Source organism: Haliaeetus albicilla, chromosome 24 (genome assembly GCF_947461875.1).
Source record: "Haliaeetus albicilla chromosome 24, bHalAlb1.1, whole genome shotgun sequence".
In the NCBI taxonomy this organism is placed as follows: domain Eukaryota; kingdom Metazoa; phylum Chordata; class Aves; order Accipitriformes; family Accipitridae; genus Haliaeetus; species Haliaeetus albicilla.
The window spans coordinates 10952820-10980203 of NC_091506.1; the positions used below are offsets into that span (position 1 = coordinate 10952820).

Sequence of the window (27384 nt, forward strand, 5' to 3'; positions counted from 1 at the left end):
AGGATATAGTGCTGATTATCTTGTAGTTTTATGACAGCAGCTTCCACAGCTACTTATGTGAACTAATTATGTCCCTGTGCCCAAGCAACTGCTAAATGGTAACTCAGTGAGACCTTTAGTTTTACAAGGAGTAACAACAGCAAATCTGTTTTCTTGAGCAAGCAGTCCAGTGCTGCAGTGTAACTTCCCTGGCTTTGCCTTTCTGCCTCCTTTTTAAATGGAGGTGTCAGGAATTGGTGGGAGGCAGGGTGTGTATATGTTAATATTCTCATATATCCATATGCATATTTAAAAAAAAAAAAAGCAGGAGGGGAATAATTATGCAAGTGTTGTCATTCTCCAGAAGGCTGCTAGAGACAGAGCTGGATCTAACAAATGTTTCTGTTTCCCCAGTGTCCCAAGTGCAATATCTGTATTGAAAAGAATGGAGGCTGCAATCACATGGTGAGCAATTCCCTGAAAATGTCAGACCTTCCTTGTCCTAAGCAGAAATCTTTTTTCTCCACTTCCCACTAACCAGTGCCTCCTGTCTCTTCTTTTTCAGCAATGCTCCAAATGCAAGCATGGTAAGTAGAATTTGAAAGCAGTTTTCTCCGCAGTGTTTGTTAGTGGTGGTGTTATGAAGACAAAATGTGAACATTGACTGAAATATTTTTCCCCCTGGTAAAAGGTGAACAGGATATTAATTACAGACTTGTGTGTGATAGCTTCCCCTCCACCCTGCTGGCTGTGATCTCAGCTGGGTTCTGATTCAGTGCTGGTTTGGCTCCCTCTCCCTGACATGTCCATTGTATAGAGAAGTCTCCATCTCTGCCATAATATTAACAGTGGAATCCATCTTGGAGGAGAGTATTAAATGCTTTCCATGTAATTATATTTGTCATCAGCTGAAAGTACTGGCAGAACTGAGCCATTTACACAGATCAGCTTAAGTCCTTCTGCTTAGTGATAGAAATAATGAGCTTCAACCCAAACAAAACTGCAGGAGCTGTGAATTGTTCTGTGTAACGTTATCTGTTGGACTTCTCAATCCACCCCTGTGCAGTTAGCAGCCTGAGTGTCTTTGGCCCATTGTGTGGTCCTACAAAATGACAGTCTGTTCTTGCACTTATCTTTTCATGGCAGAATTAATTTCTGTTGCCTTGGAGTGAGATGGTTTGTATTCAGCCCTCTAAGTTAAGTGTGCCACTAGGAAATATTATAATATCAGAACCTTATTTGGAAGATGATTAAAGATTACTGTCCTCTCTCATTTCCTTTGCTTTGGGGTCCTCAGCAGCACTGGATGTGCTTTGATGGAGCTCTGTGACAAGGGTGAGCAGGCAAGTGCCAAGGTACCATGGTGACTAGCACTCACAAAGGCTGGTGAACTCTGGAAATAAAAATTTCAGTCTCTTACTATGAGTAACACAGAAGTGATTCCTGTTGTATCAACTTAATCTCCATCTTTTTTCCTTCCCAGTAGAACACTCACAGCCTTGCTCTGAGATCAGGAAACTGTCACGCGGGTTTTGCTATTGCTCTCTTTCCTTCACTTTCTTCCTAATTCAGTGGCTCCTGACTTGAAGTGTCATAAACCACTGATATCTGAAGTTACCTGGGTACTTCCCTCCTCGAGAGAACTGAGGGCAGACTTTCTTTTGCATGAGTTAGTTCACTTGGATTTTATTGTTCATACTTTATTCAGCCAGAGGTCTGCATGGGGCAGTATGCCAGTGGTGGGGAGGATGCAACTCACAAATAAGACTGCAGCCTGCCTCTTCTTTAATCTAGAGTGACAGCCTGTGCAGAGCACAAGTACAGTTCTGCCCATTGGTCTTGGTGTACAGGATGCAGCACTTCAGGATTTACTTTCCATAATTGCACGGGAGGCTGTACAATGAAAATCTTCAAGACAGGCTGGTATTTTTGGCTCACTATTGTGTTCTGTTATGCAAGATGATACAAAATGTATATGTTTCTTGGCTTAGCAGAAATATCTGAAAACAGATGGGCTGTGTCTCCTGAAGCTTTTCTTTCTGGGAGGTTCTTTTTTCTGTGCATCACAGTGGGTTTTTTGCTGTTTTCTGCAGACTTCTGCTGGATGTGTCTGGGAGACTGGAAGACTCACGGCAGCGAGTACTACGAATGCAGTCGGTACAAAGAGAATCCTGATATTGTAAACCAGAGTCAGCAAGCACAGGCCAGGGAGGCCCTTAAGAAGTACTTGTTCTATTTTGAGAGGGTAGGAGACATCTCCTTGGCCAGAGCTGCTGTAGCCTTTTAATGCTCCCTGCCTGGTGCAAAGGTCATTGCCAGCAATCTCCGTGCAAGAGACTGCCCAAAGAGAATCTATGCAGAATTTTCAGGCCCTGTTGTTTTTCACTCAAAATCCTGCCCCACGAGTCCCATCCAAACCAGTAATGTCGTACCCAAAGCAAATCTTATTTGTTCCTATATTTCCTTGTGCTAGAGAAAATCAGTATTACCTGTGTGCCACTGTACTGTTTTCCTGCAGGCTGAGTGCTGCTGCAGTAGATTCATATTGCTCCAATTGTTTCTTTCCAGGATCAGGGAACTTCAGTTCCTTGCAGTATGTCTTTATGGAGACAAAGACTAAATAAACTCTGCCATGTTCAGAGCTCCATTGGCTGTAGCAAAGTTTTCCTAAAATTTCCTTTAATCACATTTTTAAAAGTTGCAGTCAGAGCATCTCTGTCCACACAGCAGGCTCGATGCACCTGGCCATACAATGCAATTCTAGAGCAGCATCTCTAGAAGGGAACGTGGTAGAGGTTAAATGCTGCTGCCTTTCAGTTTCCCTATTAAAATGAGCTTATTGTTCACACCATGCGCCAAGTCCTGTGTTAAAATAAATGTGTTCATTCCTGGCTCTCCAGACCAACAGGCTTTGGGAAGTGGCCATGTTAACAATGTGCACATGGATGTTGGAGTTCACTGAGCCCATGTTAAATGTTAATTTAAACTCTTGACCTTTCTATAGAAATCCTTTCAGTGGGGGAGTCACCATTACTTTCCATCTTGTTACACACAAGGTCATTGTGCGACCAGAGGGCATTCCCAGTCTGTGGAGCTGGGTTTGCTCCCTGCTCTTTGCTGCTGTCAGTCTGTTGTATACAGCCTCCGCCACTTGCCACTGGAGGTGCTGCCTTCCTGTTCTTTCCCACAGCACGTCTTGCCTTGCTGGACTCCTGCCCCACTTCAATTTCTGCTTGCTAGAGCTTGTGCTTTTACAGCAGCAGTACTCTGGTCTCATGCCATTTTTTCTTTCCCTATCTCCCCACCCCTTGCAGTGGGAGAATCACAATAAAAGCCTGCAGCTGGAGGCACAGACGTACCAACGAATCCAGGAGAAAATCCAAGAAAGAGTTATGAACAACTTGGGAACATGGATAGACTGGCAATACCTACAAAATGCTGCAAAACTACTTGCAAAGGTGGGTAGTTGTGTCTTGTTTGGCACAGAGAAGAGAATACACACCAGAACGCTAAGTTCACAACAACAAGTGAAGAAGGGAATTTAGGGGTTGTGGGTATGTGGGACAGTACCTCTGGTCTAGGACATGAACTAGCCAAAAACTGTCTGGAAGTGACCTCTCCGAATTTATACTTTAACTGCACAAATTCTTCTAAGGAAAGTGTAGGAAATTCCACCATGAAGTGTCCAGTCATCCTTGTCAGAAGGTAGCTGCTTAGCCTGTAGTGATTACACAAATGTGACTGTGCTGACTTCCAAGTCTGAGACTCTTGTCCTTCTTTTCTCTCTCTTCCTTCCACTCCCCAACAGTGTCGTTACACCCTGCAGTACACATATCCATATGCCTACTACATGGAGTCTGGTCCCAGAAAGAAACTGGTAAGATGTTTTGCTCTTTTGCTGATAGCTTCTTGGGGGTGTAGCTGGCAGCATGCTGGGCTGAATTCCAGAGCTTGGCAGTATCTGAAATATTAGTCCTGAGTTTGAGGTAAGGACAGGACAAATAATACGTGGTTTTGCACCTGTCCACTTCAAGCTGACCAGCAACTCAGTCCTCTGATACATTACATTATTTTCCCAGGGCACTTCACTAACAAGCAATTTATCCAGAATGTTTTGAGGCTGGAAGTGTGTGTTTGTTCCTTGGTAAGACTTATCACAGTGCTGTGGGCCATATTTCATGTGAAGAGCTGCTGGTGGATAGCTTTTCCAGCCTTGAATTGGGGTTTAGCTTTGCTTTTTATTCCTTCTGTAAGTTCCTTGCTGTCTTGATACATCCCATGGACTAGACATGTCCAAAAATAGCCCTGAATTCACTGAAGGTGTTGTTTCTTTGACTCAGTTGACCAGTAAAACCTGTTACCCAATCTCTCCCCATAGCATCATACGTATTCTCTGAGGCTGTGGACAGATGTTCTCTTCTGGATCTGACTGTGCCAGTGGAACAAGTTACTGCTCCCAGCAGTGGTTAATCTCTCTGCTCCACCTGCAGAGCTGCTTACAAGAGCATTTTGTGACCTGTTTATGGCAAAATGAGCTGAGTTAGGAGATATTTGTCACTTGCCGTGTTTTTAGTCTGACTGGGTTAATTTTGAGTAGTGCAGGTTGGGGAGTGCTTGCACAAGAAACTCCTGGAAGAGGTGATACTGTCTAGCTGAAGGTGGATAAGGAGGAGGCACAAACCTGCTCTGCCAGCACAGCTGTCAGCAGAATGCATTTGTCTGCTCCTCAAGTGTAGTGTGTGGTATGAAACTGCTCCACTAAACTAGTTTCTTGTTGCTGTCTCTAATTTTGCTCCTTGCAGTTTGAATACCAGCAGGCCCAGCTGGAAGCTGAAATTGAAAATCTCTCATGGAAGGTGGAGCGAGCAGACAGCTATGACAGAGGGGTGAGTGTTCTGCTTGCTTGAGCCTGCTGGCCAGATTTTGTTTGTTGGGCTTAACACTTCTGCAGGAGCACTGAGGCAATCAAGTGAGGGTTCTGAGAAACTAGATCCAGAAACTCACCTTTAGCCAGCAGATGTTGTAGAAGTGGAGTGCTCACTGCCTTATGGGAGAGGAGGGAGGGCTGCAGTGAGTCCTGCAAACTGAAATGGGACTAACAAAGCTCTGGAGGAAGCTGCATCTAGCCCTCTGGTAAAAAGCAGATTCCTTAAGTGTGTTGCTTTTTAGACAGAGCAGGAGCCGGGTAACTACAGAGGGAGCCCATGTCAAAAGGAAAAGGCTCTGCGATCTTGTGATGCAGAGTGCGTGTGAAGTGTGGAGGTTGGTGCTTCTCAGACTGGAGCTTAGTCTCTCCCTAAAGAAAATGAGCTCTTCTCTGGGGAGCTCAGGCTAACGGTTTCTACCTTCTGTTTTACCAGGACTTAGAGAATCAGATGCACATAGCAGAGCAGAGACGGAGGACCCTGCTGAAAGACTTCCATGACACATAAGACAGGAGGAAGTGACAAAGTGCAGGGGTGAGAGCAGCGAGTGAAGTGATGGCAGCTTCACCGGGATAAGCAGGCACTGCCTCTGGGAGAACACGGCCAAGGACAAAGCCACCCCTCCCCTTGCAAGTCAGACACATGCAAACACCACATCTTAGTCCAGTTTGTTCTCTTATCTTTCTGTTTCTGTTTCTGCCAGGCTAGAGGCCAGATTTCAGATTGGCATATTTCCTGGGACATTTCCCTCCTGCCCTTGATGGTTTCAGAAGGGGAGGGAGTTTTTCTCTGAATGGCTGTTAATAGTATTAGATCATTACAATTTATGTAATTTTCAACGGTTGTACAATTATACAGACAAACCTTAGAATAACACACAACCCTTTTTAAAAATAAATTGGCAGTGGAGTGTTTTTCCTTAATCTGCTTGTAAATTTAATGGGCTTTTCCCCCTCTCCCTCTCCCTTCCTCTGACCCAAAAATCCTCCTAGGCACTGAAGGAGGTACAAAATATCTCAGCTAGATTTCCTGATGCTCCTTTAACCAGGGCATTGTAGCATTGGCATTGCACGAGGAGAGTGGCTGGCGTTAAGAGTGGCTGCTGCTGTGTCTGACCCAACAGTACCAGCGGTGGCCATGATTTAGTATGATTACATGTGACATCTCTTTTCTTGTAAATCAGCTGTGCAAAATCCTGCTACACAAACAAAAGCAAACAGAGGAATTGTAGGGGAGAGACCAGGCTAACACTGGGGGATATGCCTTGAATCAGGTCAGATTCTGCATTTGATGAATTTTAGGTCTTCCATGTAGATTTTTGCTTTACTTGTTTTTGTGGGGAGGATGTATTGCCAAAGTGAGTGATGAGGGAATAGTAGCATACAGTTGTTAATCAAGGCTTGGGGCTTTTGCAGAGTGAAACAATCCATGTTATAACAGTGCCGTGCAGCCTGGTAAAGATTATTTGTGCCTGCTGGGTAACATGGCTAAGAAAATTTGATCCCATTCATCAAGGTGAGACTAAACACTGCTACATTATGAGGAGGAAAGATTATGTACAGCACACTCCCTGGCACATGTTGGCAATGTGGACGGGCACTTGAATACAGGTGCACTGCTTGTGCAGAGCCTGCACCAAACCATGCAGAAAATTAACTAGCAAAATTAATTTATTTGTATATTAGTATTGATACTGGTGGGGACTTATCAAAAAATTGATTGTTAGGAGCATGTGGAGCTTTTTTATTAACATTCTTTTTTTCTAATGTAAAATATACACTAAAATAAAAATATGAAAACCTAGTTCATCTTAGTAGGGATTAACATGAAAAAGGTTACTTAAGTGCTGATGCTTGCCTGTTTGCTACAGGAAGCAGGTCACACGTTAAGATTTCACAGGCATGTATGTCACCTGCACCAGGAGCATGTTGTTGGCAGCCATTGAGGTGGAGCTGGAGTCTGATCTGAGGAAATCTTCACCTCTGTGGGGAACTCACAGAATTCTCTTCCGTGCTGTATATGGAAGTGTTGTCTTTGATGCATCCCTGTACTGCTCTTATACAATGTCACTTGATAAAGATTAAACTGAAGGGGGGGGAAGTGCTAAATTCCTGCACTTCAGAATAAGCTAACTCTACTGTTGGAGCCTTTTTCATGTACCTGAGACATGTGACCCAGGTATTTGCAGCATGTATAATTGGGCAGACAGATTTTAACAAGAGAGATGTGTTAGTTTAAAAGAGCAGCAGCTGTCATAGGAGCTAATCCTGTGGCCATGCTTGTTGTACACAGCAGAAAATTTCAAACTGAGAGGCCTTTTCCTTCCTCCCTCCCTTCCCTGGTGTGGGATGTATCGTCAGGGAACGGGGGAAACATACTGCCAAGGAGCTGCTGGCAGTGGAGTGGAGGTTACAACAGAAGCGGCTGAGGGTAGAGCAGGGTTGCAGAGAGGTGGCTGCAGCCAGGAAGCGGGGCAGGGAGGGAGTCTGTGGTTTCTGGGAGCGGTGCTGCTTGCTTCGCAAGAGATCTCTGTAACTGTGGCTCCTTGTGTTCCTGCTCTGTCCAGTTCTGGCTCCCCTCTAGGCTGGAGCCGTACAGGTAGATATGTCCTTGGTCCAGCCGCTGTCTCCAGACTTCATTCCCTCCTCTGCTCACGGCAGCAGCTTCTTTTTGCTCTCTTCATGATATATTGTAGAGGTCAGTCTCTTCCTTCCTCTCCCCTTCCCAAATGATTGTCAAAGTCTGAGCACACTGGACCCACGGGGAGGGATAGCACGGGGGAAGGCTTGCTGAGACCCAGCAGTTTGCAGTGTATAGAACCAATGTTTAAACTGTTCTTTAAAAATGTAATGTGCAAAGTACTAATTAAGATAAAAGCTGGTGTTCTTGTTGGCTAAACGTAACTAGTGTAACACCTAATCTCTTTGCAGAACAGGTATGTGGAGTTTCCTAATCCCAAAGAGCTCTCACTTCTATTACATAATTGTCCAGCTTTGAGCTAGATGAGAATAGGGTTTTGTTTCTCTCCCTCCCTGCCTCCTTCCCTCCTTCCCTCTCCCATGCCCCCACAAAATGCTTTGCTATGAATCCTTGTTTGTAGACAAGCTAGACCGTGTAGTTGTGGCCAAACTTACTGAACAGACTGCTGAGGTGCTTGGCTGAGGGACAGTAATAAATATTGCACAGTGCGCCCCCTAATGCTTTCAAATTTTCTGAAACTAGAGCTTTGTGAGCAGTTCTGTTTAGTTTAAAAGAAAACAAACACCCTTTCTGAAGGTGGTGAGCGTCCTGGTTTGCATGCACAGATCCTATTTCTATACTCTCTGGGAGAACAACAGGACTTGCTTGCTTTTGCAGCCCAGGCAGGGTGACTTCTGTGTTGGTGTCGTACAGAAAGTCCTAGGCTCCAAGATGAAACCTGCAGCGCACCGAGAGTATTGGCGCTCTGTAAAGTGACTGACCACTGCTTGAGAGGCAGGTGACAGGAAGGAAATGGGAGTTCTCGATGCCAAAAGATGAGGCCAGTTTTTTCCCCCCCCTAATAGGTACATGGCCCTACTCAAGTCTGCAAGGTTACATGAATGTAGGTGAATAGAAAGTGGCTCAGGAGCCATTAATTCTGAGGTACGAGTTTCCCTTTGGTGCAATACAGCTACAGATGTGGAATGTTTGCTCTCTTTTTTTTTTTTTTTTTCCTTTTGCACTTGTTTCCAGTTCCTGTGCCAGCCTGACACCTCTCCATCCTTGCATCCGATACTCTTTTATTTCAGCTTCGCTTGTGTTAGTGCATTGGCTGCCTCATCTCTAATAGTCCTCAGGCTTCCCAGACTGTAACAAAAAAATTTTCTACTGATGACGTAAACTGCATGACTGCTGCTCTGCGCCGTGGCACGTGCGCTGTGCTCGCGCAGGGACAGGGGCAGCAGGAGGTTTCTGTACTATAGTCTTGCACTCTTAAATTTTAGACTTTTTAAGCAGGTGAAAAAAAAATAGAACTTTATTTTTAAATGAGGCACTTGTTCTGGGAATTCCTTTCCTCGCCCCCGTCCGGTTCAGGCTGTGGGGCGGCGCGGGTGGGGGGCTGTGCTGTGGGGGTGCCCCCAGAGCTGCTGCCACCCCTCGCTTTTCTTCGCACACACTGGAGAGGGGCAGGGGCGGCGGAAACCGCCCGGGAGACGGTTGCCAGAGGTGTGCCCTTGGTTTATTTGAAATAAATTGTGACTTTCTAACTTCGGAGGTGTCCTGGCTCTTCTTGGGACGGGGGGGGGGGGGGGACGGGGGACGGGACACGACAACAAGGGGAGGGGGCGGGGCCCGCCGCCACACCTGCGCCTTCCCGCCCGCGCCACGCCCCCTCCGCTGGCCCGGCCCCGCCCCGCGGCGCCGTGACGCAGCACGCCGGGCGGTTGCCGGGGTGACGCGCGAGGCCTGGCGGGCCGGGGGCGCGATGGCGGCGGCGGCGCGGTCGGAGGGTCCCCCGCTGCCCGGCCCGCCGGGGGGCCGCCCGCGGCCCGTCTGCTCGCGGCCCTACTTCCTCGTCCTCATGGTCTTCGCCCACCTCTACGTCCTCAACGTGCTGGGGCTGCTGCTCTTCGTGCACCTCAGCGCCGGCGAGGCCGGCGGGCCGCCCGCCGCCCCCCCGCCGCCGCCGCCGCCGCCACCCGCCCGCGCCCTCCCGCGCCTCGAGGGCATCAAGGCAAGGCCGCGACGGGGTGGGGGGGGGCCGGGACAGGGGCCGGGGCCGCGGCCGCGCCGCCGCTCACCGCTGCTCTCCCCGCAGGTGGGCCACACGCAGCGGGTGGAGCTGGTGCCCGGCAGGGTCCACGCCGTGCGCACCCTCAGCCTCAAGCCGCTCCTCTTCGGTGAGTACCGGCCCCGCTGACCCGCCCCCGGCCTTCTCCCCGCCGGTAGGGCCGCAGCGGAGACCGGCCCGAGCTGCTGCCGGCCCCTCAGGCACGCCGGTAGCGGGCCGGCGGCTCGACTCCCCCCCCCCCGGGGCCGGCTGGTGGCCGTCACCCGGTGCCGGGGCTGTGGGAGCGGTGGCCGCGGGTCCCGGCAGGCAGGTCTGGGAGGTCGCCGCCGGCCGCGCTGCCCTGCCGGCTTCCACCGCCGCTGCCGTAACGGCGGGGCCGTGGGGGGGGGGCAGGGGGGCGTCTGTCTCGCACCCGCCGCTGTCTTACACCCACTCAGGGGAAAATGACTTCTCGCCTGTTCCCTTCTCCTCCCTGTGCTACTTTTCCTTGGGGCTGCGTTAAAAAGAGTGTGATTTTGTTTAAGGTATTTCAGTACAGTATTTGCGGAGGTTACGTGTTCTGGATGGCCCACTTAGAAGAATTTGGAAGATTAACCTTTTCAGGTTCTTTCAGATTCCCTTTAAAATACCGTGCATAGACAGCAGATCACTGAAGACGACCTCGAAGAAGCTGCTCGGTATTAGGAAGGGACAAGAGATCCCCAAACTTTTGGTAATAAATGATGATAAAGCAATTTAGTGTTGGTGCTTCAGTGCTGAGGAAATGAGTAACAGGAGAATTGATAAGTTTAATGTCTTCCACCATTTTGCGTCCTGTTCTAGATTTATCTTTATTTCTGGCTGCTCTGATGCACAACCACACAACATCTGTCTTTCAGAGATTTTAAAACCTTTACCTTTCCGTGATTTTTGCTGTGACTGGTAAGGTCTCATTAATTGAACTCTGTGTTCTGGAAATCCACTGAGAATATACAAATTAATTTTTGGGGACAGATGATTACAAAATTCCTGCTGCTGCAAAGTTAGAGAGAACCTGTTGTCTCTGAAAAGATAGCATTGACAGTCTTTTAGATGCTTTCTCAATAATATAAAAAGAGGGGTTTTTTCTGATTCCAAATAGGCTATATACATTGAAAGCCTGGCCATAAATCAGATAGGTTTCTTATTAAACTCCTTTAAGGCCGTAAGTATCTGGAAGAAACACACAAAGTTCTCTTGTCATTTCTACATGTGTGGTCCTCATGGTTTACAAATTTCTAAGTGGATTTCTGCCTGACATTCAGTAAACAGACACACCAACCTGGGACTGATACCCCACAGCGATCAAAAAAAAAATTATGGCATTACCAGAACCACAGTCTGGGGCAATCACTGGTTTTCACTCAGGAAAACCACTCAGGGAAGCTCCTGTTTCCACCTTCTCTGCCCTGCCGGTACCGCTTAATTGAAAGAGTTCATCCTGGCCTGCAAGGAAGGTGCTGAAGTTGAGAAAAGGCAGGTTTGTCCTGGCAGCACTAATCCCACAACTTTTAACTTGTCACTCTGGCACTTCCATTGGTTCCAAGGGAAGCTTTGCTCCCTGAGGATGGTATCACAGGCAGTGATGGACATTCAACATTTGAGATGCCACGCGAGTCTGTTCTCCTTTGTCGTTCGATAAGGAGTCCCTTATTTAGCAACGGCAAGTTGCAAGACGGCTCTTATCTCCCGGATGAACCTGCCAGGAGCCAGCTCTGACTTTAAAAGACTTCCAGAGACTTCTCTATCTATGCAAATAGTACCAATCTACATCAACTGGTTTAAAAAAAACTGATTTATTGCATGGCTGTTGTTTAAATTAGTGGAAGTGTATATTTAACTTGGTTGTGTTAGACAAACCCAGAAGTCACTAGCAAAGAAGGACTCTTGAATTTCTGGGGATTTTTTCTGGGACAGCTCATTAATGATTTAATGTGAACTCTGTGCTTTGGAGCATGGCACTGGGCACCATAGGGGAACTTGCGGTTTGTTTTTTAAATGTGGGTAAGTCATCTGCATTGAACCCAAGCGTATTTCGTGGAGCTATGAAAAAGTCCCTGCCCTATTTTTTTCCCCCTCTGGCTATGAGACGTCATTTCTAAAGCTTGTAAGTCAGACCATCTGTGCGTTTTTTAGTTAGGAAACACTAGTAATCAAATAATCCTATTAATGGAAAACAAATATCAGACAAAGCCTTTTCAACCTTCAGAGCTTTTATGTGTTCTGTTGTGTTTTCCAAACGCAGTCTGTTCAGAAGATACTGCCGTTGCAGGGACCACCTGGCAGCAGATTCTGTGGATTGGGTGGCAGTTTGCAAGACAAGGCAGTGGGGAGGAATAAAAATAGGAAATCTCGCTGTGTTTTTCTTCTGAGCCTCAGGGAACAGAAGTAATCACTGCACAAATGTCAGGGCACAGCTGAATTTCAGAGTGAGTGTCTGAGCGCTCATCTCAGCCCACACTAAATCTGAAGAGGAGATCGCATCATGGGTTGTTGGTGTGCTTTACGAGCACAGGGAGGCAATGTGTCTCCATCAAACCGGGCGGCTCTTTCCACAACCTAGACTGCAGGCGTCATGAACAAGGCAGAACGCGTTTCTCCCAAAAGCTGTTTTTCCTCTTATTTCAGTCCCAAGTTTAATCCAGTGTAGGAAACTTTCCATGGACAGTTGTTTGTTAGGCAGTAGAAATCCAACTTGCTTTCTCGTTTGGGGATTTGCTGTTTTCTGCTCTGTGGTCTGAAGCAGAGAACTATAGCTGTGTTTACCCCTACAGGGAATTACAGTCCCTACTTACTTCGGTGAGAGAGAGAGTGAGCTGCAGAGAACTTGGTGAGACTGAATTTTGCCACCTTTTCTGTCTTCCTTGCATGTGGGTGGAAGGCCAGACAGCTGTGTAACATTTCTCCCCCCCCTCCCATATCGGAACTGCAAGTAGCACCTATTGTGCTGTGGCTGGGGCTCACCTCCAAGTCCCAAGCAAAGCTGCTGTTGCACACCAAAGCAGAGGTTTAAACAGCTGATGTCCCACTCCTGCTCTGCTCTTTTTCAAGGCTCTTGTGATATCTTGGTATCTTCAGTAGTTCCCCAGTTACCAGAATCTTCTGATCCAAACCGAATTTCTGATGTTAAAAAAATGGTTTTCCCTGTTATGCAGAAACCCTCAGTTATCTTTGCTTTTCTTGCTCAAGAATGGCTGTTTCCTCTTACCTGTGCGGATGCTCATCAGCTCTCAGCGCAGCAAGCTGAAGGGACAGCCTGAGTGACTGCTCAAGAGCAGAGTTTAGCATTCATTTTTTAAGGGGCCAGGCATTGCCGGGGTGGGTTCCTCTCCCCCTTAATTTACCTTGGACTGTTCAAGAGTAAACTATTTGCTCCAGTATACAAAAAGCATCACTTAGCAGTCAGGGAGACTTCGGTGTAATGTTTCTGGACAGAAAGCAAGCAGGCACTTGGACAGCATCAGTGTCTCAGGGTCAAATAACGAAGCTGAAATGGCTATCAACTTTGATGACAAGAACTAGAAGGAGCTGTTACTAAAGGTCTCTTCTAGTTTGTGCTCACCTGCAGAGTTCAGTTCAGTTTTCTTGTGCTGTTGGATCCTACACAAAGCCATCCATTGCAAGTCCTATGTCTACAGAGCCTTGCGAGAGGAATATGTTAAATCTGTATCCTTAAGCTCTGTCTCAAGAAAACAGGCCCTATCTGTGGACTATGACTGCTTCAAATCACCTAAAAATATGGACTGTACATCTCCAAAACACCAACTGCCAGGGAAAGGAGTTTTCTAGCCATAGGGAAGGGAGCAGTTTCTTATTGTTGGAATTGAGATTTTTCAGACCTTCCGGCCAGCCTGTTCAGGGCAGCGGTGATGTTTCCACCTCCGCACCGCCTGGTGCAGGTTCCTGTTCTTCTTCTGCCAGGCGTAGGCCTTGTTCACCACCACTTTGTCACTCTGTACTTCGCCGCTTACAACGAAGACCCCTGCGTGAGTGCCTCTCATGATGTTGTGGACGCAGGTAGCATCTATGTCCAGCCACTGCTGGAGCCGGGCGGGGATTTCAGTTCTGAGGAGTGGGCCGTGCTTCAGGACCTCCACCTTGGAGGGGTCCAGGTCGAAGTCCGAGATGGTGGTGGTGGTGTTCTTCCTCAGGATTCGGATTTTCACTGCTGTGGGGGTTGGAAAAAGAGCTGTTAGTTCTGTTTACTTTTCATAGCTCTTACCTACTTAAACACACAGCCAACACAAGGCTTTCTTGCTGTTTCTGTAATGTGCTGATGCATCCATCCAAGCTCTTGTAATTGCAGTGAACTTGTAAAAGTTCTCATTTGAGGTTAGTTTCCAGTACTGAACACAGTTCTTCTCACTCCACTTTTCTCGTGAGAGTGGCAAAGGCGTGTCAGCACCGCTGCATGGGCAGAAACCCTGTAGGAAGCAGGGGCACAAGCAAGTGGATGCATCAGTGTCCTGGTGTCGTGCAAATTACTTGACTGTTCTCTGAGCTGGGATTTCAGGAGGTGACATGACTGCCACCTGCCCAGGATTTTTAACTTTTTTTTTCATGAAGATTGTGTGTCTGAATTCAGGACAGTATCTTGAAAACTTCCTGCCAGCTGATTGAGCAGAGCCAGTGCTGCCACCTGCTTGAGCTAGGAGAGGGAGAGTCACATTACTAGAGCAACAGTATTGAAGTTTGAAATAGCTGACATGGATTTTGCTACAGGTTTTTATGGGCATTGATTGAAATGTTGGTCTCCAAGGGAAAATCAGAGTAGTGCTTATGTTTAGCAGCCACAGACCAAACCAAATCAGAGCCCACAGAAATAAAAGCAGGTCTTCACCTTGGGTTCTGCTTGGAGCTGGGCCCTCCTGCTACCTAACAGGTAAGTTGGGACCTGAAAATCCCTGGGATCTGCTGTAAAAGCTGCAGTTCCTCCAAGTCAGTTTGTTATGGCAAAGCCATTTTCTGTCCATGCCACTACTTGGCTGCTGGAGGGAATGGGAGGAAGAGATGGTGGTACTCACCAAAATCATTGGTGCAGAGGTTTTCCAGGATCTCCCTGGCAGTGCTGGCCTCCTCAAGCTCACAGTCCTTGCAGCTGGCTCGGGGCACTACTGCAACAGAGATTTGGTTATAACACCCTTTTCAAGCTTCACTGGAAAAGGCATAATGAATTTTGAGAGCTGCGAGTGGTGGCTTGCTGTTTCCAAGTGGTGCTTCCTCCTGAGCTGCCTAGACCCTGGAGAAAGAGCTCAGAGTGCCAGGGTGGGAAAATGTTATGCTCTCCTTTCTGTGGGTGGGGCAGACACTGCTTGTCCTGCTTTGTTTAGGCTTGTGTGTGTTGCTGCATGTTAAAGCAGCAGTGAAAATGCTTAATGAAGATCTCCTAGTTTGGATGAAACAGTAAAGCCACTGGTATGGCCAGACTCCATCCAGTGATGCTGAAATGAGGTGTCTGTTCTCCCCTTAACTGCTCTTGAATCTCCCCCAGTGTTCATCAGTATCTGGGTGTTTAATTTAGTCTTTCAGTCTTTAAGATTTTTTTCTTGTGTAACTCATGTCTGCAGAGGCTCATGCCCCTTTGTGGTGTTTCCTAATGTTTCAAGAGAAGGCTTGCAAAACATTTCTTTTTGCATGTTTTTAAACCCTGGGCACAGCTGAAAGATCAGGGCTGCAGCTCTTTAGCTCCGCTGGAAGCACGTCTCGCCGCCTGGAGCCTGCACACCACAAGCTCTCATGCTGTGCCTGAGTGTTAGGCTTTTACAGCGATTCCTTTCCCCTGCCCCAAACCCTGCACGATCTGACGGCACCCAGGGAGCTAATGAATACAGTAGAGAGGGGAACAAGCTGCAGTCAACGTTACGCTAATTTTTTAGACATGATGGAGTTCCCAGAGAGAACAAAACTAGAATTCAGAATTATTTTTTTTTAAATAGAGCTTGCAACCAGAAATATTAGGAATAGAAACAAGGCATAGGCCCATCCTTTCAAGCTTTCAGTGTTACATATGGAATAACATGAGAAAAAAAAACCAACTTACTTCTCCTGCTCGAGGAGTTTTCATCTGTGGACACTGCTGCAATGCACAGTTCATGATCTGCAGGAAACTTGCTGCAGTTCAGGATTTCGGGCCAGGGGTAGCCGTAACAAGCCATGACGGGTGCACAGCTTCTCTTGACGGCTTCGCACAGGCTGCGGCAGGGGTAGATGAGCCTGGGGAGGGGATGGGGATTGCAGCACCTCTGGACTCCTCCCGGCAGCAGGCTGAGGGTCAAGCCCTGGCACCGCGCTGCACACTGTAGCGCTAGGAGAGCTGTTTGGGGGTCTTTGATGTCTTTTGAACGTTCATGCCCAGGAAGCAAACAATGGATTTTTGAGGACAGGAGGGATGAGGGATGAGGCTGTTTGTTACAGGCTGCTGCCAGAAGCCCTTCCTCCCACCCAGGGATCTTCTCTAGTTGTGCAAAGGCTGCTTACCTTTACAGGTGCCTAATTAGATGCCCAGTTTCCTTAGCAGCTCTGTACTTTGATGGCTGCACCTCAAGACTGAGGATTTCTCTCTGCTGCTGGCACTGTCGGGCTGAGAAACCCCCTACATGTTTGGGGCAGGAGCTGCATGCAGGGGGCTGCAGGGGAAGCGGGAGGTGAAGCCGGTGGGTGCCAGCAGATACTGTGGTGTGTGACAGGGGTGGCCGGGGGAGACGGCAGCAGTGCCTGGGGTGGGAGAGCAAGAAAATCCAGAGGAGGGAACATAAGGTTTCTGCTCCTGCAAGATTAAATGCTCATGTTTCACTTTCAGAGGGAAGGTCCCTGCTGGGTAATCCAGTTGCCCCTTGCCCAGCAGGGCAGCCCGGCTTCTCGGGGACTGTGCTGATCACGTTGCATGCATTTTCTCTTGGGAGGCAAATGCAGTTGCGCTCTTGGGGAGTGTTACTTGCCAGAGCTGAAATAACTTCTAAAAGCATCTTACCTGTCCAAGCAGATTGGTGCAAAGAGGGAGCAGAGGAAAATCCTAGCGTCTGGGTGGCACTCCCTGGCCAGCAAGGGCAGCCAGCTGGAAGACTGCTGGATCACTTCTGGCATGGTCTCATGCTCCAGCAGGTTGGGAATCCTCATCTCGGAGTAGCCGATATCGTAGCACAAGGCCATGTGGTGTGGAATGGGTGTGCAGCTGGAGGATCTCCTCAGGTAGCTCGCCCAGGCTCCTGGAGAGCCCCAGAGCAGCAGGCGCACCAGGAGACCCAGCAGCCATGGGCTGCCCGACCTTGAGGGGTGCCTGCGGTGGGCCGTGACCATGCTCAGAGCAAGCTGGGAGCAGGCGAACGGGCAGCACACCCTGGACTGAGCTGCTCCTGACTGTGGGATGCCTTTTATAGCCTATGAGCCACCTCTCTGTCAATCCATCCTCATTAAGTGCGGCCCTTTCAGAGCCCTCATGGGGAAGACAATGCTCCAATTTTCGTTTGCCAGCGGCCCCGATTGTTTGGATTTTAGCAGGGGTTTGGCTTAGATCAGCAGGTGTGGAAATGAGGGCAGTTGGGGAGGGATGAATGACTTGGCCCATGTGTCTTGGGGCTCTTTCAGCCAAGATTGAATCTCTGTTTGACACCAGTGCTCCAACCCATCCCCTTTCTCTTGCTCCAGGATTAGTCATTATTTCATAAACCCCAATGTTTTCCTCTCTTTTGTTTTTTGTAAAAGCAATCAAGTGTTGCTCAAAGTCAATTAGGAGGCATTTGTTTAGCTGGATCTATTGTTGAGGAGGCAGGGAGATAGGATGGTTTCACAGCCAGAAGTTAACTGTTTCAGAGAGCTGAGGGCAGAGAGGAACTAATTTGTAGCTGTGGAGCCACGTTGTTTGCAGATGAGATTGGCGGCGCTTAGCTGGAAACCCCCTCACCTTGCAACCTGCGTGACAGAGCATGCTTTCCGGTTAACAGAATTTTTACTTCATTACAAAGTCCCGTTACTACCACTGAAGAGCAGGATTGTCCTTCCTCCAGCACGTAATTAAGATTCCAGAAGCCATCATTATTGTAGCCCAGTTTGGGGAACTGGAAATACTGGGGGCGTTGCTTGCCAGCACGCAGTTCATTCGGATGTGGTGCCGTGCCATGAGGTTCAAACCAGCCAGCGGAAGCTCCAGCGCTGAAGCATCCTCTGGCACAAGGACCCTGTGCTGCCTGTGGCGGAAATTGTTTCCTCGGAGGGTGTTACGGATACAGCCGGCTGCATTGTGTTGCTGGGGCTTCCCAGGAACATCTCATTTTCTACAGAGCTAGTTCTGGTCTGTACTTAGCAAGAAGCCAACTGCGTATTGACAGTTTGAGTTGATAGGGTTGATTTAAGGTCATGGAAGTAATTAACTTTTTTTTTCCCCCTTTGAGGATTGCTGCTGTAGTGGAGATAAAATGTGTCCTTGGCACATACTTGCAGGAGCTCTAGGGGGCTGCAATTTGAAGAGCAGGACCTTGGGCCTAGGAGCACTTAAACCTGTCCTGCTTTGGTGGTTTTTCTTTTCCTCTTCAAAAGTCTCAGCAGCTGATCCCTGAAGAGCTGATCTCTACAAGATCCCTGTAGCAGTGACAGACATCAGCCAGAAGGATCTTCTCAACCTACTGGGCCACAATGTAACTGTGCTGTGGAATGGGACCTCTCCAGCGCTTTGCAAGTGTGTGCCCAGTGCACCATGCAGTTAGAAATCTCTTAGCTTCACCGTCATCAGTGGATTTCTCTGCAGTTAAATTTGCTTGGGATCCTGGTATTGCCTGATTGCTGCTGGTGGTGTGCTGCAAAGGAAAGCTGGTGATACCAGGATGCTATCTGGGTATGGAGCGTGGCATCCACCATGCACAGTGTCTTCCCCTTTAATGTTGCATTTGAAGACCATTTTTAGTGGGGGACCAAGGGAATGAGTGGGAATAAGTTTGGAAGTTGTCTCTTTGCTGTTTGAGTTTCATAGTAGAGCACTGTGCCAGGTTCCCCTGAAAGGTGTTTGGTTTTGTGCAAAGTGCCACCCCCTCCACATGAGAGCAAGGAAGCCTGAAACCCTGGCCATCACCACTGCCCACCGTAAAGATTTTTGGCCTCCCTTCCTGTAGAGCGCCAGTTCCCAGACTGTGATCCACATGTCACCTTTGAAGTGATAATATGCAGTGATATGCACGTGTTTGTTCACTCCTTTGTCCATTGTGGTATCTGCGAGAGAGTTTAAGGGCTTGACCCCTGGATCCAAACATTTAGGAACTGCTGCTGTAAAAATACCCACCTCCAGCAGCTCAGGTGTGTGCTCCTTGAGAGCTTTTCTGGTAGAAGGGTGGATGTGTTTGAATGTCCCAAACTTAGGCAGTTCCTAAATTTCCCCCCCACCTTTTTTTTTTTTTCCTTCTGAGTGGCCTGCCATCAGTATGGGCTCCCACTCTGACAGTTCCTCAGTCTCTGTTGCTGCTCACACTTTTGCTGCAGAAATTCCTGACTTCCTGACGGAGGAAGAGTGCAAGCTCATCGTCCATCTGGCACAGCTGAAGGGGCTGCAGAAGAGCCAGATCCTACCAACGGATGACTATGAGGAAGCCATGGAAATGATAGAAATCAGCCAGATGGACATTTTCAATCTGCTGGACCACAATCAGGATGGGCAGCTGCAGCTCAAAGAGGTAGAGTGTGGGACAAAATGGGGAAGGTTTGCTGTGGGACCTTCTGGCAGGTCCCCTCCTCAGATAGTCACTTGATTACTCATGTGCTTGGGTAGGGCCAGATCCCAGTATATACTGATCAGTATTTGCTTAATTTTATGTCTCCAGACTGGTGCTGGCCTTCAGCATGGAAGTTTCGGGTGGAAAGTGCAGCAGTTGTCATGCTATTGGGAGGTAGTAAGGGTCCTTGGCAGGAGATGCGTGTTTTGAATTTGCTGGGTAAAATGTTCCTTGGGCTGTGGGTTTCCTCTTCCTGGGTGTCCTGGGGAGTTTGTAGCATAGGCACTGCTTTGTGTGGCCTGTGGGGAGCTAACCGTGCTAATTGACAAGTCACCAGCAAAGCCACCCCTATTAATGACCCTGGAGGGGGATAACAAGCACCTTGTCCACAGGTCTTCAGCACCCTTGCCCGGTATGGCAGGGTGCGTCAGGGCAGGTGCTGGCAGTTCAAGGATGTCACCCCCATGGGCTCCCGTTTCAGGTGGGGCTGCGGGTCTGTACTGTCCTGTGGGCAGCAAGCATTGTGGAGTATGGGGAACTGTGGCAGTGACAACCCAGGGCAAGGCTCCTTTTCTCTGGAGGTCAGAGCCTGCTGAGAGCTCTCCAGGATACTGCATCTCTCTGTCCACATGAAAAGGAAGCCTTTTTGTTCCAAGCCCTTATCTTGGACAAGTAAAAGCATTCACTTTTATCATCAATAGCTTTACTTTCCCTTCAAGAGAAAGAGCTGTGCCCTTTCTGCCTCAGGACTGGTTAACCGAGTCCCAGCAGTAATTTGCCATGACCTAAACTGGAAACAACAGCACTCATCAGCCACACACTGTGTGTGGCTGCCAGATAATTCTCACTGCAGTCTTCTTTCTGCAGAGATGTGCTGACGCCTGGCTGGCTGATGTGCTGCAGAGGAGAGCCCGCCAGGCCTCAAGCAGGGAGTCTGTAGGGTTTCAGTAGTACAAGAAACCAGTGCCCGCTGTTGATCCATTTATGAATTTCAGGTGTTGACCCACACCCGGCTTGGGAATGGCAGGTGGATGACCCCCGAAAACATCCGGGAGATGTACACTGCAGTCAAGGCTGATCCTGATGGGAACGGTAAGAGCAGCTCCATGGGAATCCCTTCACCCTCAGCATGCTGGATGCCTCGCACAGCCGTGTGGGGCAGAGCAAGAGCCGTGTCCCTGCCCAGGCCTGTTTCTCTTGCTGTATTCTTCAAAAGAAAATAACACTGCTTTAGAGACCTTTGTAAAAAATTAAAACCAGTGTAAACCTCTCATCGCAGCACTCCTGCCCCTTCATCACCAGTCTAGCAGCAGACTAGTTCCACTGCCTGGGCTTGGATCTTGCAGAAGCAGGACCAGAACACAACTCTCCACTCCCTCTCCCCCTGTCAGACCTGCTTTGGTTCCTGCCCTGCTGTAACAGGACCTTGAGGGTGTGCTTCTGCTCCTGTGGTCTGAGAGACTGCTCTGGATCTGACTGCATAGCTGTTGTTACCTGGGCTTCAGTTTTTAAGCTGCACCCTCCACTCCCCGCCCTGTTTTCAGGGAGACTTCTGCAGCAGGCTGGGAGCCCTGTATCACTGGCAAGGGAGGGCAGAATAAGTGGAAGTGAGGGTGGTTTTGTTGGTCAGCCTTTGTTGCTGACCCCCCTCTCTGCCGCTGCAAACTCTCTGTATTCCATGAGGCCACTTCTGCCCCTCCTGCTCCTGGTCTCCCAAGGGCTCCCACTGGTCCGGACATGCACTCTAACCTCTGCTGCTCTAATTAGAGTGGCCTCAATTAAGCAACTCTCCATTTCCTAATCAAATTAAGTGAACGCACAGGCTCTGCACGCTCTCTTCCAGTGACCTGGCATTGAGAGCTGCCCAGGAGGAGTTGGTTTGAAGCAGTACCCGTGTGAATGCCTAAATATCCGGAGGGCACCCCATGCCCTGCTCGTCTGGGATGGTGGCATTCTTGGCAGGGGCAGGAGCGTATGACTGAGTCCTCAGTGGCTTTTCCACTGTTCCGGACATCAACTAATGGAAGGTCCTGTTAAAGTGCTCTTGGCAGGACCTTGCTTCCAGAGAGCTGCTTCACTCCGTTGTTAGACTGGTACGTGACACCAAGTGACGAGGTCACAACCTGGGGAAGTGGGGACAGGGAGACACTAGAAATAATAATGGTGTGGGTAATTTGGCCACAACCACTGGCACCTGAGGACCTGTCCCAGGCTGACCCTGGGGGCTGGTCCTTCCTCCTGCTGGAGAGTGCTGTGTGCCTGGGGAGCAGAGCTGGCACCACAGCAGCACTGGGTTTGCTGCCTGAGTGAGCTCCACTTGCAGCCCATGATGCATGTTGGCTGCCAGGCAGCATGCTGCAGTGTTCCGCAAGCTCTGGTCCCGGGGACCTGGTCCCCAGTGCGGGGCTTCCCTTCTTCAGAAAGGGGAAACAACAAATGTGAGGATTTTTCTGAAGCCGACAAAGGCCAAAGTCTAACCCTTGTTGAGTCCAGTTGAGTGCAAACAAGAAATACTTGTGTCAGTAGAAACCACTTTTTACCTCTGGTTTTTCTGTTATTTCTACTTACGCAAGATCATACTCTGTTGTATTTCTCACTCGTGTTTTGCAATTACACAAATTCAGAAGAATGTACCGCTTGTTTTGGTTTGGCTTTTTTAAATTACCATGCAGGGTCTTGTAGAAAATATGGTCTGAGGTGTCCCACTCTGCTCCTACACGTGTCTATTTAAATATCTAACTAACAAGCTCCAAGGCATCAGGTGGCGCAGGCTTTTTAGCTGTGGGATTGCATATGTTAGAACTGTATTGGCTATTTCTCTCTTTTGATGGATTGATTTGTATGTTTTAGGAGCTTTTTAAAGTTCAAAATGGTACTTCACCTGTCCCAGTTCTGACCCTGTACGGCAGCTAACAGTTCACTTTTGCAGGTTGCTGTATGCCCTCTACTCTGCTAAAGGCGAGAGCATGGCTGGGGCCTGTAATCCTGCACGTAGCGGGTGCAGCCGGTGGTGGGCACAGTGGTGGACCCTGAATGGGGTTTGTCTGAGGAAGGCAATTTCTGCAGTGCCCTCAGCTGGTGGTTTCTCTGAGTACAGGACGCCAAGAACTATTATTACCTGCACCAGAGTCAGCCAGCTTTTCCTCTCTTCCCCTAGGTGTGCTGAGTTTGGAGGAGTTCAAACGATTGAATATCCGTGATTTCCACAAGTACATGGGAAGCCAGAAAGTGAAGATGAGTGACTTGGTGCGCAACAGCCAGCACACCTGGCTGTACCAGGGCGAGGGGGCACACCAGGTCATGAGAGCCATACGGCAAAGGTAAGGGCCAGGCAGCCGAGGGGCCGTTGGGTTTGTCTAGCCATGAGGACCACCTGTGCTGGGAGAGGCAGTGGCAGACTTGCTAATATTCACACTTCCTAATTGCGTGAAAGTCTTTGGAGTATAAAGAGCAATGAACACAGACACAAAATGGGGAGAGGAGGTTTTCATTAGAACAAGAATTTGTATTGTCCCATGGAAAAGGAAAAAGAAAAATCAAACCTTTCAGCATCTCCATTCACTTTTGGGAACAGCCCTATAAAACCAAGAAGACTTGGCATTATATGAAATAATTCATTCTAATTAGTAAATGAGCTTACTGGGAGAAACTGCCCATTTCCAATCCTGTCTGGGTGCCAGTAGTTACTGTCATTTGCTTTAGTTACTCATGCATTTCACTGAAATCTGTCTTAGCTGTTCAGAGCTGACTTTTTAACAAGCACAACTTCACCTCAAGTAAGCCGAGTTAGTTTAATCCTCTGAGCACATGTATCGCAGGGCAGCTCACAGCAGACAGGAGAACCTCTTACCCTTCCCTTCATCACAGATTTGGTACTGGGAAGCGTAGAAACCCAGCATGCAGGCCAAATCGTTTAGCCGTGGTGAGTTTCAGATAACTGGCTGGAGACTCCCTTGTTCCTGTGGCGCTGGTCCTCGCCCAGAACATGGGTGGGTAAAATCTGTCCCGAGGCTTGAAAACGGCTGTTGGCCGCTCCTTTTCTTCAGTGCATTCCAGCGGGAGAATGGGGTTGCATATTGCCTTGATTAGAGCAGGCTCTGGCTGCCACCTTCTCCGTGCCAGCTAGCCAGCGCACACAGGCATCGGCATACTGCTTTTACGCTCTTCAGTTGGCTGCTCTTACAAGGACGTGAAGACATAGCACTGAAGGAGGCTGTTAGTCCTCCCTGGGACTATGCGGTGCCTGGAGGGGCTTTGCCATCCTGCTTGGGTGCTGCGTTCCCTTTGCACCTGCCCCAAGGGCTTCACCAGTCCTGATTCTCAGAGCTCTGAGTGTTCTTTGGCAGGTCTCGAGACGTACCTGCTTTCCTTGGGGATGATCTCAGATGTAGCAGCGGAAAAATCCCAGAGCAGGAGGGCTCCGGTCTCCTTGATCACTTCCAGTGCCCCTCTGCCCTGGGGGGAGGCTGCTGAAAAGGCAACAGGGAAAGGTGAGTTAGGTGACAAGAATATTCCTAGAGCTAGTCTCTTGTTCGCTCTCAGCAGGGGTCCTGTGCTTTGCTAACAGTCCCTGAGGTCTGTAGGTGGTGTGCAGGAGTCCAGAGAAGCCATGAGATGGCACATGAAGGCTCCAGGGACACACACAGAAGGGATCTTGCTGAGCAAGCAAAGTCTTCCTGAAAGCAGTCCTGCTGGAGATGCACCCTTCGGTTTTGGGGTTTTTTTATTAACCCTGACAAGGACTTTCTGAGCTGATGCTGATGGTCCAACAGATCTGTAGGGACCTAGTTATCTCTTGGCGTGCTTGCTGCAGCCCATCCGTCTCTCTGGTCTGTTGGGGAAGGGAGTTATCTTTCTCTGAATTTACTCGCTGCTTGGGAGTAGTGGCCGACTAGGGTGACGGTGCTTTCTCCTCACCTGCTCTTCTCTCCTCTTCCCCAGGGTAATGCGCCTGACTCGCTTGCCCCCCGAGATTGTGGAGCACAGCGAGCCCCTCCAGGTTGTGCGGTACGACCAAGGAGGGCACTACCATGCCCACATGGACAGTGGCCCCGTCTTCCCCGAGACCGCCTGCAGCCACACGAAGCTGGTCGCCAATGAAAGCGCTCCGTTTGAGACCTCCTGCCGGTAAGGTCTGCCTTGGCACAATCTGGAATGCGTTAGAGAAGCGGTGTGGAGAGCTGTTTCGCCTCACCTCGCATGGGACTTGGTGCTCAGGTTGTGGGCTCACAAACCAGCTCTGGAGATCGCTAGCATGAAGGGGTTTGAAGGGGGAGGTGGGCAAATCCTGTGGGTCCACGCAAGGAGGGCAGAGTGGTTCTGCAATGCTGCTGGGCTGTCCCCACCAGAGGTTAGAAGCGCACCCTCACCGTTGTGGGTGGGCATTTTCTTTATTGTCCTTGTCTTGTCCTTGGAGAAAAGCTGATGGTGCAAATCACATATCTTGTGATATCTTGGAGGAACTGCTGTATGTATGGTGGAGGGGCAGGGTACGGACAGCCCCTGTGCATCTCCTCCTGTTCCAGTTGTGTCCCCTGACAGCCACTCTGTCTTGCAGGTATGTGACAGTGCTGTTCTACCTGAACAATGTGACTGGGGGAGGTGAAACAGTCTTTCCTATAGCTGATAACAGGACGTACGAAGAGATGGTAAATGAATCTCACCTACATGTTACCCCCTGGGGATTCTGAGTCCCTCTTTGAATGTCTATTCACTGCGGCTGCAGGAGGGGTCCTGTGTGTGAGGTTGGTGGACTTTAGCCTTCGTAGCTGGAGCATGGGGAAGCTGTGCTCCTCTTACGGTCTTCTCCCTCTGAGGCCAAGGGAAGAGGCACAGGGCTTTGACAGCTGCAGCTCTCCCCACTTAGAGGTGTGAGGGGCTGTATCTTGGCCTTGCTGCCATAACACGAGTCCTGCTCACTTCTGTCTGGGCAGCTTTCCTCAGACTAAGTCTTGGCAGGTATGTTGTGCTCCTGTCAGGCAATATGTTAAGGAATGGGCGGCTGCTCAGAAACAGGTTATGGACCTCCAGGGGATTGAAACTGGCTGCTCCGGGTGGGTTGTGAAAGCCCTGTCCTGCCCAGCATCAGCCTTGAGCTGTTCCTGTGGGGTGTTCAGGCAAAGGGCAGGATGACGCCTGGCAGCAGAGGCAGCCCAGTGCGTGCACTTCGTTCCAGCCCTGTTTGCAACACCTTCTCTGTGGTTTCTTGCCAGTCTTTGATCCAGAACGATGTTGACCTGCGAGATACTCGGAAAAACTGTGACAAGGGCAATTTGCGAGTGAAACCTCAGCAAGGCACTGCTGTCTTCTGGTACAACTACCTGTCAGACGGAGAAGGTATGGGCTTGTTTCAAGACTCGGCTCTTGGGAGGGGTAGGACTGCAGGAGGTGACAGCTGTCGTCTTCTTGCAGCGGCTAGATGCTCAGAAGAGAGCCAAAGGGTGGTAGCTGCCTGCTAGTGGGAACTGTAGAGTCTACTTGTCACCAGCTGGGTAGGAGCTTCCTGACTCTGAAAGGCCTTTGTTTACAGGCAGTAGGTCAGTGGCTCCTGATGTCTTTGGGGGACGGGACCAGCTAGCAAACAAAGACCTTGGCTGCACTAGCCATTGCCAGCTGCCTCCTATCCTGCTGTGCGAGCTGAAACTCCTGCTGAAACTTGGTCTGCAATTCAAAATGTTTCACTGATGTGGTGTTGCCCAAAGGGGTGGGGAGGGGAGGTAGACAAAGGCATGGCCATCAGCTCTGCAGCATAGGGAGGCATGGTCCACCCCGCGCGAGGCGCTGCTGTGCTTGGGGCCAGCTCCTGCTTTATAGCTCAGCCGCAGCCTGTTGATATGTGTCCTTGGGGCTGTTTTTCTCATGAAGCGCAGCGTGGTTTCCCCTGACAGCCAAGCTGGGGGATTGACATGAATCTTCCAGGCTGCTGGTGAGTATGACTCCAGAGTGTTTCGATGGCAGATTTTGAGCAGTGGTGGGAGGAAGGAGTATAGCATTCCAGCTCCCCTGGGAGCAGCCCATGTTTCCATCTCTAGAAGGTCACAAGACCAGCATTTGGGCTGTTGGGTGGTAATATCAAGACCATCGCTCTCCTGTAAGAAGAGCCCTGTTGTGTTTTTATGAGCAAATTTTTCCTAAATGGAAGGCGGCTGCTGATGCAAGTCTGCCACAGAAAAACGATGGGACCTCTGTAAAAAGAGGATCATTTAGAACTGCTGAAATGCAATCTCTAATGTGGCCCTGAGCCCCTGACTTCCACAGGCCTTCTAGTGGCAGCACCCATCTTTTCCATGCCAGCCTCCCATTTGGGGAAGAGTTGAGAAAAACAGTAGCTCTGATGCAGAATGCAAGAGCCCCTTGTGCCGAGCGGAGACACGGAGGCAACAAGCATTTTGCCTGCCCTGGTGAACTCTTTATAGATGCTAGGGTGGGATGGCACTAAGATGAAGGGGTGTCAGGAGGAGCCAGCTCCTGTTAAGAAGATGTATCTGAGCCAAAATCCAAGCAGGCGCTCTGGGCAGGAGAGCTGCTGTCACCATTCACTGGCCGTGCCTCCCTGTGCGGCCCCAGCTGTGCCTGCCCGTGCTGCAGCACTCCTCGCCACCTCCTAACAAGGCTTCGTTCCGCAGGCTGGGTGGGGGAGCTGGACGACTTCGCCCTGCACGGGGGCTGCCTGGTCACCCAAGGCACCAAGTGGATCGCCAACAACTGGATCAACGTGGACCCCAACCGCCGGCGGCAGCTGCAGTTCCAGCAGGAGATGGAGCGCTACGCGGGGGCGGAGGCCGGGGCCGGAGCCCCGGGCGAGTGGACAGTGGATAAAGCCTACAGCGGGGTGCACCTGGAGCTGTAGGGTCAGGGGGGGACGGACAGACGCGGCGGAGGGTCCTGGCCGCGCGCACGTGGCCTTTTCCCGCGCTGGGCGGAGGGGCGGGGCCGCGGGCCACGTGCGCGGCGGGGCCGCGTCGCGCGCCAATAAAGCGTGGAGAGAGGGGCGCCGTCTCCGCGTGTTCTGGGG

General features: G+C 49.7%; 3 protein-coding genes across 6 annotated transcripts in view; 2 read left to right on the top strand and 1 right to left on the bottom strand.

The window, feature by feature from the left end:
- The window catches only part of ARIH2 (ariadne RBR E3 ubiquitin protein ligase 2), a 32624-nt gene extending 25917 nt beyond the window's left edge, over nucleotides 1-6707 (top strand). For all 4 annotated transcript variants that reach the window (XM_069812040.1, XM_069812038.1, XM_069812039.1 and 1 more), the window contains 7 exons: nucleotides 394-444; nucleotides 545-566; nucleotides 2073-2224; nucleotides 3294-3437; nucleotides 3788-3856; nucleotides 4782-4865; nucleotides 5340-6707. In XM_069812040.1, the coding sequence (XP_069668141.1) occupies nucleotides 394-444; nucleotides 545-566; nucleotides 2073-2224; nucleotides 3294-3437; nucleotides 3788-3856; nucleotides 4782-4865; nucleotides 5340-5411 (594 nt within the window). In that variant the 3' untranslated portion in view covers nucleotides 5412-6707. The remainder of the gene's footprint in view (nucleotides 1-393; nucleotides 445-544; nucleotides 567-2072; nucleotides 2225-3293; nucleotides 3438-3787; nucleotides 3857-4781; nucleotides 4866-5339) is intronic.
- A 2586-nt stretch (nucleotides 6708-9293) lies between these two features.
- Nucleotides 9294-27362, top strand: P4HTM (prolyl 4-hydroxylase, transmembrane). Its single transcript, XM_069812049.1, has 9 exons — nucleotides 9294-9600; nucleotides 9685-9766; nucleotides 19141-19331; nucleotides 20366-20462; nucleotides 22528-22690; nucleotides 24312-24497; nucleotides 24928-25018; nucleotides 25583-25706; nucleotides 26996-27362. The coding sequence occupies exons 1-9, from the start codon at nucleotides 9352-9354 to the stop codon at nucleotides 27217-27219; spliced, it is 1407 nt and encodes a 468-aa protein (XP_069668150.1). The 5' UTR covers nucleotides 9294-9351; the 3' UTR covers nucleotides 27220-27362.
- Nucleotides 11473-16971, bottom strand: LOC104320730 (secreted frizzled-related protein 5). Its single transcript, XM_069812051.1, has 4 exons — nucleotides 16646-16971; nucleotides 15716-15888; nucleotides 14700-14789; nucleotides 11473-13843 (listed from the first exon to the last, which is right to left on the bottom strand). The coding sequence occupies exons 1-4, from the start codon at nucleotides 16969-16971 to the stop codon at nucleotides 13509-13511; spliced, it is 924 nt and encodes a 307-aa protein (XP_069668152.1). The 3' UTR covers nucleotides 11473-13508.
- Nucleotides 27363-27384: the final 22 nt, after the last annotated feature.